The sequence below is a fragment of the Macaca mulatta genome, chromosome 14, assembly GCF_049350105.2.
Source record: "Macaca mulatta isolate MMU2019108-1 chromosome 14, T2T-MMU8v2.0, whole genome shotgun sequence".
NCBI lineage: Eukaryota > Metazoa > Chordata > Mammalia > Primates > Cercopithecidae > Macaca > Macaca mulatta.
In genome coordinates, this window is record NC_133419.1 from 122,126,724 (window position 1) to 122,139,370 (window position 12,647).

A 12,647-nucleotide genomic window follows, 5' to 3' on the forward strand; every position below is an offset into this window, starting at 1 on the left:
GGACTCTGACTTGTTGGTTGCGTTCTAGGAGCTAATTCTGTGGCTCTGGGCTCTCCCATGGAGGTGGGGATGAGGCCGGGGCCGGGGGGAGGTGGTCTTGTGACGGGACTGAGGGCTGTGCACTCAGAAAAGTGGCCACAGTTTAGGACGACCTCGACACGACCCTGTATAGGAGGCAATTAACTCCAGAGAAAACGAGCGAGCCCCGCGCAACTCTTCATTCCAGCAGGGAGAACAAGGAGGTGTGCCCGCCAGGGAAGGGGACGCACCCTCCTCGGCGCTTGCTGCCTTAACTTCCCCATCCCCGCGCCAGGGAGGGGCCGGAGTCGCCGCCGAGGCCGCCGAGCACAGAAAGTGCGTTAAGGGGACGCGCTGCGAGCCTCACACGTGACGGCGCCGCGCCGAACCGAGCGGGACCTGGCGCCAGCGGCGGCGGGCGCAGCGGGGTGGCCCGGAGCGGCGCGGGCGGCCTGGAGCCCCGGGAGCGGCGCGCGCGGCCCCGGCCCAGCGGCTCTCCTGGCCTCGCGCTGCACATTCTCTCCTGGCGGCGGCGCCACCTGCAGTAGCGTTCGCCCGAACATGGCGACACGGAGCAGCAGGAGGGAGTCGCGACTCCCGTTCCTATTCACCCTGGTCGCGCTGCTGCCGCCCGGAGCTCTCTGCGAAGTCTGGACGCAGAGGCTGCACGGCGGCCGCACGCCCTTGCCCCAGGACCGGGGCTTCCTCGTGGTGCAGGGCGACCCGCGCGAGCTGCGGCTGTGGGCGCGCGGGGATGCCAGGGGGGCGAGCCGCGCGGACGAGAAGCCGCTCCGGAGGAAACGGAGCGCTGCCCTGCAGCCCGAGCCCATCAAGGTGTACGGACAGGTGAGCAGTTTTGCAACCCGCCTCCCTCCAGTTTTTTCCTCTCCCTGCACTTCCTCACCCCTGCATCCATCCGTTGCAGTCGCTTCCTAGGTGCAGGCACCACTGGGGACTTCCCGGCTTGCATTTGTTTTTTTCCTTCACGAGTACAACCGTCAGCACTTGAATCGCATTGATCTTTCCTTCTTCCTGTCGATTTAGTAAACGTATTCCAGGTACCTTGCCGGGTGCAGTGCGTATTACCCCAGGGTGTGTGCAGAACGCTGTAGTTTCCGGCAGGTATAGGAGGGGTGCAGCTTCATTTTACATCTGGATAAAAAACGGGCTTTCTTTAGTGTACCATCAGTTGGCAGTGGAGGCGAGCACCCTGCAGTTGCGGTACACTTACACAGAACAGCACGAGGTGGGGGTTTCCACACTTAGCATTATTAGCACAATAAGGTGGGCGAACCTGAAAGCTTGTCGACTATCTCTGTACAGTCAGACAAGAGGTGTGTGTGCGTGTATAAGGGCTGAATTTTTAATTTCTGATTTTTGCCTAGGGTATGAGATGCTCTCCATTCCTTCTTCCCACCCTTCAAGATACTGACTCTCCTACCCCCTTCAAGATAACTTTATTTTGGAGAGGCATACCCCTCATGGCACTTGGAGATTTGAAATGACTGCAGGAAATTTGGTGGGCATTATTATTTTATAAGTGATTTATTTCTATCCAGGCAATGGGTTTATTAGATCATAAGTAACGTGAATTTCACTTTTATGGTCAGACTTACTGCGAGGAATTGCAGATGGAGTTTGTAGGTTAGGATCAGCACTGGCAAAATTAATTTGACCGTGTTATTGCCTCATGAGATTCCCAGTTCTGCAGTTAAGATTGACATCAGCAAAAGTATAAAGTCGGGAGGGGAGAAAAAGTAGGACCAGAGGAGGTGGTAAATACACTTGTTTTCTAGAGTCAAATTGTTTCTTTTAAAGTAGAAATTATTAATAAAAGATTACCCTGAGTTCTGCCTTTTCTCACTAATTTCACTTTAGCCATTTCTTCAGGAAATATATAGAGTTAAATGTTCAACCCTGGGATCCAGGACGAACCTTATAAACATATCACCCTATTGTGTCATTTTGTTGGTGAAGAAACTGAAGCATGGAACGGTGAAGTGACTAGTCCAAGGTCATACCGGGAAGGTGGCCTGCTCTCTAGTTTTTGTCTGCATTGTCTCAGTGACCTTTGCTTGATTGCAGTCACCCTGTCTTTATGCAGTGCTGCTTAAATACCTCTTTCCTGAAATAAAATAGATCTGGTATAAAGGGGGAAAGGATGGTGGGGACTGGGTGGGTGCATTAGACTTCCCTCCACTATTGGCCCTGGGCAAGAATGTGTGCCACAGGCTGCAGGAACCTGCGTGCTCAGTTCCTCTTGGGCCCAGATCCTTGTCCCCCGTCCCCACCCCATATGACAAATATATGTATTAACAAAAAGAAGTCATCAAGGTCCTTGCTCTCAACAGCGACAACAGCATGGGGCTGATGGAGGGTGGGAGGAGGAGGAGGAGTGGCCTGCTTGTTCATTGGGCCTCCCCAGTCAGCCCAGCTCTGCTGTGCTCTTGAATCAGCATTCTGGGAACTGGGAGTTGGGGGCTGGTGGGAGGCAATCCCTCCCAGTGCTCAGGTCCCCTGAAGCTGTAGTTTAGGTTGAGGAAAAAGCTTTCTGGTTTCAAAAATATGCGTACAGGTGCCATTTCTTTCTTGGGTTTGGTTTGTGAAAAGCTCCAGGGGATGTGGGGCAAGTTGGACATGAACTCTGTTCTCATTGGGAGTGACTTCCAAACCCTGGGCTTTTGAGTTTCTGGGCCAGCCAGATTGAGTTTGGTTCAGCTGAAGGATGGAGAAGTAGCAGTCGAGCTCATAATGAGGAATTCCTAACCAGAGGGTGAGGATGCAAGGGTGAGATTTTTCTTTTCTGTGGCTGCCTTCCTATGCCATTGTTGCCTCTTGCTCTGAGGTTAATAAGAAGTGGAATTAATTGGAATCTGTAAGGATTTGAGTCAGATAAAAGGAAGAACTTCCCCGTACTGGGCTTTCTGCCACAAGTTCTGTCTGGTGCAGACACTTCAGAGTGCAAGCACAGGTTGGTGACTGAAGGGATTTGAGGTGCCCTTCTTGGAACCCTGGAGTAACTGACATCTACTTGGAATGATCTTTCTAGCAAGGATGACCATTGCCTCTGTGTTTCCCTGGGGCAGACCTGGTTTCTAAGTTGTCTCTGGTGGTTATGAATAGCACCCCCTTCACTCTCAAAAGTGTCAAGATGTGACAATAAGTTATATGGTCCTACTTTTAGCCCTAAGCCAAGTTCCACTTTATACTCACCGCTTTCCCCTTCAACTTAGGTTTAAACCTAAGGAATGGTGATGTTTTCCAACAGTACTGCTTGACTTGAATGTGGGTCTATGGAGGTGCAGTGGGGTGGGGAATAGAATTTCATTCCTGCTTTTAGGAAATGTACAATTTAAGGAGGAGAACAAGCAGATGCAGACACAGGCATGTCAGTGTACCAGGACGGGAACCAGGAAACATGGTCACAAGAAACCAGCCACAACTCTACAATGGTGTGATAACGGGCTGTGACATGCAGCGCATGGGAGATGGAGCGATAGGGGATGGTGGGCTCAGACACTGTCCAGCTTCTTGCCCTCTGACCTTTGAGTGAGGTTAAGAGGACACTGGCAGTACAGAGCAGGGCTGGAAGCAGAGGCTGCCTGAAGGAAGCAGGCCTAGAGGCAATGTTAAGGCCACCAGCTTCAGGGGGAAGAGAAGGGAAGGCTTTCTCAGGGGAATACTTGCATCTGAGAAAGAGCCATGTGCTGGAGTCAAAGTCGGTCCTTTTTCCTCTGCTTTGCTAACCTCTTGGGTAAACTAGGCTTGGTTATTTTGACCATTTTCCTCCTCAGTTTCTCTAGGGTGGGGAGATTGGCTTCTGCCATGATTAGTTAAAGGCACATTTATGAACTGAAATGTGGTTGTAGTGGTGAAAATAATTTGCTGGCAGATATCAGGACTTTTCTGCCCATGTTCAAGGCTCACGCCTGTAATCCCAGCACTGTGGGAGGCCGAGGCGGGTGGATCACCTGAGATCAGGAGTTCGAGACCAGCCTGGCCAACATGGGGAAACCCCGTCTCTACTAAAATTACAAAAATTCACCGGGCGCGGTGGCGGGCACCTGTAGTCCTGGCTACTCAAGAAGCTGAGGCAGGAGAATCGCTTGAACCTGGGAGGCGGAGGTTGCAGTGAGCCGAGATCATGCCATTGCACTCCAGCCTGGGCGACAGAGCGAGACTCCATCAAAAAAAAAAAAAAAAAAGGCAAAGTTTAGAAGTTGAGCCCTTCTTAAAAAGGCCAAGTCCAAGAAGAGAAATTCCCTGATTTATGCCACACTGAATTTCCTCCTGATTTCAAGTAAGCTCTGTCTCTCTGTACCATCATGCCTGCTTTTTCCTCTGCCTGAAATGGTCTTCCCCGACTCTCGTCCTTGCCTGGAAAGCGCTTATTCCATTCTTTAACATCCAAGGAATACCTCTTGGTATTCTCAGGCTACGGTGGGAAGAGTTTCTTCTGAGCTTGGATGCAGCACTTGCTGCCTTGTGTTAGAATTGCTCCACTGTCTCATTTTCCTATTTGCTCCTTAAGGGCATGGATCAAGTTCTCTTGTGTTTCCCTGGCACTTGGGAGGCCCTTAATGAGTATTTGTGGACCAGCAGCGCACCTGGAAGAAGAGAGGCCTGGAGGGTAGGAAGCAAATTCACATTATATAAAATGTATTTATAAGGAGGAATGCAGTGAACCACACATGGATAGTGAAAATGAGTTGGCTTATTCGGTAGTGAGGATGCAAGTGGCATGGCCTACAGATAGTGGAGTCCCGATTTTCCTGTGCTATCTGGGAGTTATTTTGAATGAAGAGCTTGGATTCTATTTTACAGAATCCTCCCTTTTAGGGCTATCATTCTGGTTTATGCTAATGGTATTGTTTTGGGGAAAAATCCTTTGGAATGAAGCACAAAGCCTAACAGGATTTACAGGTTTATTTTCCTTCCAACAAGCTCTCTCTTCATAATTCCTACATTTTAGAGGTCGGGGAGTATTCAGTGTCCTGATTTGAGACTGAAAATAAAGTGTCTATTACAGCACAAGGCCCTGGGACAAAGGGCCTCCTTTGGGGGTGGAATACCATTTAGCTTTAGATCTCTTTTGAGTAGATTCTTCCATGATACACTTGCTTGGGAAAGAATTGGCCGGTTGATTCTGAAGTTTGGATGTTTGACCCGTATGCTTCCAGAATAAGATGAGAAGGCAAAGAATTTGCTGTTTCAGGTTGGCTTCTACGTAGCTGAAGAGTTGCTTTGGGCCTTGGGTTGGCTCAATAAGGGCTGTGACCTTGAAAAACTCTTCCTGGTTCCACTTGGCATCTTTTCTTAGGGAGCTCTGTGCCCAGTCTCTGGCCACTTTTAGTTCATAAATAGCTTGCGTGGTTAGAGGCACAGAAGGTGGAGGCTTTGAGAGGTGGAAAGAATGGAGGAAAGGGGTTGGTGAGAAGAGTAAGGAGGTGGAATTTCAAGGGATGAAATAAAAAGCTATCTGATTAGGTAATGCACATTTACAAAACAAAATTTGTACAAAAGAGTATGTAGTGACAAGTAAATTTCCTTCCCTCTCGTGCCCCCTGTTCACCCAGATCTCCTTCCCAGGTGGCATCCGTTGTTATCAATCTTTTTGTATATCTTTCCAGAAATAGTCTCCGCATGTACAACATGTATGTACACAAAATTTGAAACTTGAATTATAAGTGGCTTCCTGTTATCTGTAGTCCCTGGTATCCTGAATAATGAGATTAACTTTAGCTCTAAATTATATTTGTGATATTATGATGGTGAATTGTTAGAAAATTACCTGAAGTGTCATAATATAAAATAGATAATTACTTTTTTCCCAGGCCAGGTGAGAAAAACGTCATTCTCCTTTCACTTCAAGGGTTCTTGCAGAGCAGGAGAGCAGCCTGATGTAGCCCTCTTATAACTTGCAGAGATGCTGGAGCACAGTTCCCTTGAGATGTGGAGTCCAGGCTTGTAAGAGCATCAGAATACAGTGATCATGGATCTTGGTTTTAATTTGTGTTCTTTCCGAGAATATTTTCTCTATGTTCTGTAAAATGAAGTTAGTGGTATGCTTCATAAATTGCTTTGAGACTGGGGATCCACAAGGCAGATCCTTATAGCAACGAACATCCCAAGGCAAAAGGTGGATGTTGTAGGAACATTTCATTGTCAGATTTTGGTCTTTTCCTCCTTAGAGATGACAGCTGTCTTTGTAGTGTCATTGTTGAATCCCAGGACACAGAGAGATGGAGCCAGCTTTGTTCTACCCACTGTAATGGAGGGACACAGGGGACAGTCTTATCATAATCTGGAGAGCAGATAATCCAAAAAATAATCTATTTGCTTTTGCTATGTATTTATTTAGTCTTTTTTAAAAAGCATTCATTTACCTTCCTAATTAAGTTTTGCTTAGGTGAATATTAAAACGAGTTTGCATTCTCTGATCTATTGATAAGGGAAATGGCTGGCATAAATGTGTTCAGGGAGAGGCAATTTGGAGTTTAGAATTTTTGACAATAATTCAGATGCAGATAATTGAGAGTTGATAAAAATGTATTAAATGTGTTAAATGCATAAAAATGTATTAAAACCGGGGGCATTACATTGACCTTTCCTCCATTTATTTGGGTTTAAATAAATGTGATGGAAAGTAAAAGAGAGCTCACTCCATTTTTGGTTTGAATATTCAGGGATTAGTATTTCTCTAGAGGTGGCCTGGGCTGTGGGGTTGAGACATTCTCTTTGTTGAATGTGGGACCTTCCTATGCATTTTCTAGGTATGCCAGACTCTGTTGGCAGATGGTATAGTCAGTCTAGCCACGTACATGCAAAAATCAATTTCCCTCAATTTAAAATGGACCACAGTTAATTTCGACCTAATTTATTGGTTTATCGACCTGTGAACCCTGGGCCTTTGAAGAAGTGGCATGGGCGGCCTTCAAGTACTGAAGTGGCTGATGAAGCTAAAAACCAGAAAAGGCAGGATGGGCTCCTGAGCAAGATCAAGATTTGGGTTTCCTCCTATGTTATTGTGAGTTGCTCAGTTTTTAAAAACCGTAACATGACTAATGCTTTGTGCATTTTATGGTGAGTTCCATAAAAATAGGCCTGCATAACGATCACAAGTACAATAGTGTGTTAAAAAGTAATTACAAAGTTCTGTCATCCACTGGGTTTATTATAACGGTAACATCCGTGGCCATAGCACTGCTACCAGCCAAGAGCTGGAAGATCCTATCTTCCTGGTTGCATCCTGGACCCTCCGATGTGGCACTGTTCCATAGATCTTTCTGTGAGAATGATGTTCTCTATCTGTGCTGTTCACCACGTTCAGTAGTCAGATCTGGCCATTGAGCAGGTGAAATGTGGCAAGTGTGACTGAAGATTTGAAGTGTCTTTCATTTAATTTTAATGAATTTAAAGTTGAAATAGCCACATGTGGCTCTTGGCTACTGTATAGACAGCACGAGCTTTGACGAGGCCCCTTCTTCCCACCTGTAGGCAACCTCTGCTTCACCCAAGAGAGAAGTTCCTGCAAAGACCTGCTCGTGTAGGCATCGCAAACAGGGTAATAAAAGCAAGAGTGGAGGGCTCGGGTCTAGACCCCAGGTGTTGGTGGCTGCTGACTGCCAAGTTGAGTGTCAGGAGACAGTGGCCCTTCTTTCCTAGGTAGGAACTTACCAGGGGACCGTGGAGGGCCAAGTGGGTCCAGTGATTGACTCTAGGGCATGCCTCTGCACAGTTGCCTCCTTCCGTCAGTCACTTAGTCAATGAAGGCTGGCTATTCACAGGGTGAACCAGGTCTCCTGGCTTCACTTCTCATCTGGCCTTATGCAAACACTGCCCTTGTGTTGGGCTTCGCTCAGGTGGAGTGCAGACCCTGCACGTTCTGTTTAGCAATGAAAGATGTAAATAGTGCCTTAACAGTGGGGCCATCTCCCTGCCCTGCCCTTTGCTTCCTGTGCTCTTGTTGACTTACCTTGATGTAGCTGGGTCTGTCTGTCTTCCCTTCAACCCTCCAGATTGGCATGAAGACAAACACTACAGGCGTGTGGTCTTCATCTTTGCATAAAAACCTCCCCCTCTTCTTGGCTGACCTTTTAACTTAGCGTGCCATTGCTGCTGCTGCTGCTGCTGCCGCAGGCTCTTAGCTTGGAGAATCAGGACCCTTCACAATGATTTATCTCCAGTCCCCTGAATTAGATTCAAAACACAGCTACGAATTCTCAGAAAGGCAGGCTGATGTGATTATATCCCAAATCTGAGTGGCTGACAAGGGCAATAAAAAGATGTACCTATATCAAATGCATTTGTGCCGTGTAGAGACCGATGTGTTGTTTAATATGTCCCCCCCTTTTTGGGGAGTTTTTAAATGAAGAAGGTCACTGATGTGACCTCTATTATTTAGAAGAGAGACTAGCCTGTTGGGTAGAAACCCTGGGCTAGGGTGAATCTTATGTGAAATAAATGTGGGCATGAATCAATGGGTGGGCCCTCAGTTGGGATTTTAATATTTTAGGGTTACTGAGATGATTTCCTTCTGACTTTGGTGGGCTGGTGAGCTGAGGCATAGTGTCATGATTTTTTTTTTTTTTTTTTTTTTTTTTTGGAGACAGAGTCTTGCTCCGTCACCCATGCTGGAGTGCAGTGGCTCTATCTTGGCTCACTGCAACCTCTGCCTCCCGGGTTCAAGCGATTCTTGTGCCTCAGCCTCCTGAGTAGCTGGGATCACAGGTGCGTGCCACCACGCCTGGCTAATTTTTTTGTATTTTTAGTAGACACGGGGTTTCACCATATTGGCCAGGCTGGTTTCGAACTCTTGATCTCGTGATCTACCTGCCTCAGCCTCCCAAAGTGCTGGGATTACAGGTGTGAGCCACCATGCCTGGCCTTGATGAAATTTTTAACTCTTAGGAAGCCTCTGTGCCCAGAGGCATTGGAAAGGCTGGTATGAGCTGGTTGAGCCTGGAGGGCCCTGGGTTAAGAGCTACCTGGGGAGAAAGGCTAGCTTGGAAACTGTGGCTGGGAAGACTTTAATAGGTACCTGTGAGATAGCAAGCTATAGGGTTAGGGTCCCAGATAGTTAAGGACCCCTTTTCTCTATTAGCCCAGGAGACACATGCGAGACAGATCCACGTGTCTCTGCCCCAGGGACTTGGGAAGAAAGGCCAGTGCTGGCTGCCCAGGGATCTCAGCCAAGGAGCCCGAGATGGCAGGGAGTGAGGACACAGCAGAATGGGGTGAGTGTCCTGTGAAACCGGGAGTATTTGGAAGGACTTGCATGTTTTAAATCTGTGCTCAATTAATTGAGTAACCTGAGACTCTGTACCTATGACTTACCTCATCTTTGTATATTTCGTTCCCTGAAATTCTCTCACTGAGTGGTTAAAAAAAAATCTGCAGCTAACTGTGCACGTGGTTTGCTGAATTTGGCAAGGTGTGCTGTTGGTGGTGGTGGTGATGGGTGGGGTGGGGGTGGCGACGGTTACTGCAGAAACAAGGCCTTCAATCTCTAGAGGAGAGAAATGAAGGAGTGGATGTGGAAGTTGGCTAGAGGTGAAAGAGCTATCTAAACAGAGCTGGGGGAGTTTAGCTAGCAGATCAGAGCCTGTGGGACGTCCGCCTGTTGCCTCACCTCCTGGTAGACCAGAGGGCATCTCATATTACTGAGAAATTGGCAGAGCCATTGGGTTTAATGCACTCCCCCTTCTCCATTAGTCTTGTTTATAGCTTCTCTCACAGGGTGGTGAAGAAGCCACTGGTAGGGTATAGAGGCCTTCAGTTCTGGGTTGTAATGTTTAAATGCTTTTCTCTTGGGGTTAGGAAAGTGCTAGAAAACAGTGTCACCTCTGGGCTGGAGCCTTGGGACCTGGAGGTTGGGTTTCCCCAGGTTTCGGAGTTCGGCTGGGAATCAAGGAGAAAACTGCCTGTGAGTTTCAGTTAGGCGGGAGCTCCTAGCTTGACTCAGGCATGCAGCATTTTGTCATTTTATATATGTCATCGCTTGCTCTTAGGCCTTACGCTAATGTTAATGTTTTATGTGGAGCCGTTTTGTGAGAAATGGCTTATTTTGGTTGAGAGGCATTTGGTAATGAAAAGAAATGATGTTTTAGTGTGTTGGAGTTTATGAAATGACATCCATGGGTTGCATCTCATTTGATTCTTACGACAATCTTGAAAAATGGGGAAGATAAGAATGATTATTCATCTCATTTCAGAGATGAGTATCTTGAGGCTCGAAAAGGTGAAGTGACTTACCCATAGTTAAGACAGGTGGTAAACCGGAGAGATCAAGACTCAAACCAACCTGCTAACTTGTTTCAGATTTACGCGGACACATTTGTCTATCCTAAGTAATCTAGTGAAATTTTTGATCTCAGGCGGGGATCCACAGCTTTTTTGCAGTGCTTTTTTTCTCCACCTTTAAAACCTGGAGATCTCATATAATTCCACTTTCTCCTGGCCACACTGATCTTGTAATTTTTCAAACACAGCAAGTATCAAGGCCCTTCTCATTCCTGGCTTTTGCTCTGCCCTGCCTTAGGTCTGGGTCTCTGTTCTCTGCCTCACTTCTCCATCCCCTTTTCCCTAACACCTCCCTCTTCATCCTTATGGTGTCAGTACATAGGTCAGGTCTTCCGTGAAGCCTCACTGTCTCCTCAACATGAGGTTAGGTCCCCTGTGTAACAACAGTAATTCAATCATCATTCCTGGAATTCATTGTTTAATGTGTGTTTTCCCTACTATAGTCAGAGATGTGAGGCAGGACCTAGAAGCATGTTATTTTTCTTTCTTTTTTATTTTTTGAGACAGGGTCTAGCTCTGTCGCCCAGGCTGCCACTGTTGAGTAGAAACCCTGGGGGAAGATGGCTAGGGTGAATCTTATGTGAAATAAATGTGGGGGTGAATCAATGGGTGGGCCCTCATGCAGTGGCATGATCATGGCTCACTGCAGCCTCGACCTCTTGGGCACAAGCGATCCTCCCACCTCAGATTCCCTAGTAGCTGGGACTACGGGCCTGCGCCACCACGCCTGTCTAATTTTTGTATTTTTTGTAGAGATGGGGTTTTGCCATGTTGCCTAGGCTGGTCTCGAACTCCTGGGCTCGAGGAATCTGCCTGCCTTGGCCTCCCAAAGTGCTGGGATTACAGATGTGAGTCTGCCATTTTACTAACACCTAGTATAGCATCTGGTATATGGTAAGTGCTTGATAAGTACTTATTGACTGAGCAAGGTGAGAGGCTATTTATAGTGAGCTGCAGAGGGAAAGTCGGGGGTCTGGAACCATCCTGAAGAGCTGTGAGAAATGGCTTTGGGCTCACAGCGGAATCCTCACATAAGGCAAGTCCTGGCTTAGGGTATGCAGTCTGGAGGGGGTGCTTGCTGTGCTCGCTCTGACTGTGTTTCCTGCACTGGGGCCCTGTGTTTTAAGGCAGTGAGGACCACCACATTGCCTTAAAGTCTGTCTCTGAGCTTAATCTCATTTGCAAAATGTAGCATTTGGTTTAGATGTTCGCTGAGATTCTTTCTGGCTTTGATATTTTCCTCATTTTTTTTTCTTTTTTTACCAACTGGTAAATTAAGGGGTGATATTATGTTCATGAGAAAGAGAATTTTCCACGGTTTCCTTTTAGTAGGGAGCCCCTCCCAAAACAGCAAAGCACATTCGCTCATTGACAAAGTGGGTTCACCAGGACAGAGTGGCACACAGAGGTAAACGGTAGATAGGTTCTCCCTGCCAAGGATCAATCAGAAAGGGAACTAAGTTCTCTAAACTGATATTCTAAGGCAGTGAGATTATGATTATCATCCTTTTAGCAAAGAGAAAGAAAAGGGCACGTGTGTATTTTTCTCTGTAGAGTGGTCATGGCTCCAGTGAAGGAGATAGTAGTGAATGCTAAGTTCTAGTCCAAGGTCACTCTCCGTGTTTCCTCATCTGGAAAATGGGCAGCCTGAATTCATCAGCAAAGTAGTTCAGGAGTTCTGTGGGTGAAGCATCTTGAGCAAACTCAAAAGTCAAGTGAGTGAGCTGAGATTCCATGAACTGGGCCTCTCTTCCGGGCGTGCTTGTAAACTAGATTTCAGCTCTTCTTCTGAGGTGAGGAGTCCAGGGAGGATAATCAGCTTGCTAAATATAGTGAGAACACAGTCTTGAAAGGGGACAGTGAGAGGCACATCTAGCATTTAGGCCGTGCAAAGGGACGGTTTGGGAAAACCTTATTCTCCTTGGACCTCAGGAGGCTGTCTCTGGCTTCCTCCGTTTTGTCGTATAGTTCGGGGAGTGCCTGGCTCCTTCTGTCCTCACAGTTGAAGGACAGGATATTTGTTTTATGCTACATTGTAGAATTTTAAAAATGCCTCTTTGTATTCCACTGCTAGTGAAGCAGAGACAGGAATCAGACTGCCTTGTTTGGCCTCCTCGTACCGTGTTCTGGGAGGAAGCTGTGTAGGAGTTGTGAGGACTGCAAGCTGTGGGAGTCTAGGACATCCTGATCTTTGGGTCTGACCAATTTGAAAGAGGAGATGTAGAGAAGGGTACCTGTGACCCATTCTATTCAGGGGACCCACCTCCTGCATAAGGCTCAACAACTATGCAGATGTTGGTGGTTTGATAGGAAACTTCTTATCATTG

At 47.1% G+C, this 12,647-nt stretch overlaps 1 protein-coding gene across 2 annotated transcripts in view; it reads left to right on the forward strand.

Moving 5' to 3' along the window:
• The first annotated feature begins 561 nt into the window (after window positions 1–561).
• Window positions 562–12,647, forward strand: part of SORL1 (sortilin related receptor 1) — a 179,622-nt gene continuing 167,536 nt past the window's right edge. The window contains exon 1 of one of the 2 annotated variants that reach the window (XM_015115975.3): window positions 562–864. In XM_015115975.3, coding sequence (XP_014971461.3) covers window positions 580–864 — 285 coding nt within the window. In that variant the 5' untranslated portion in view covers window positions 562–579. Of the gene's footprint in view, window positions 865–1,210; window positions 1,265–12,647 lie in introns of those variants that run through there. The other variant, XM_028834092.2, reaches the window with a different exon arrangement.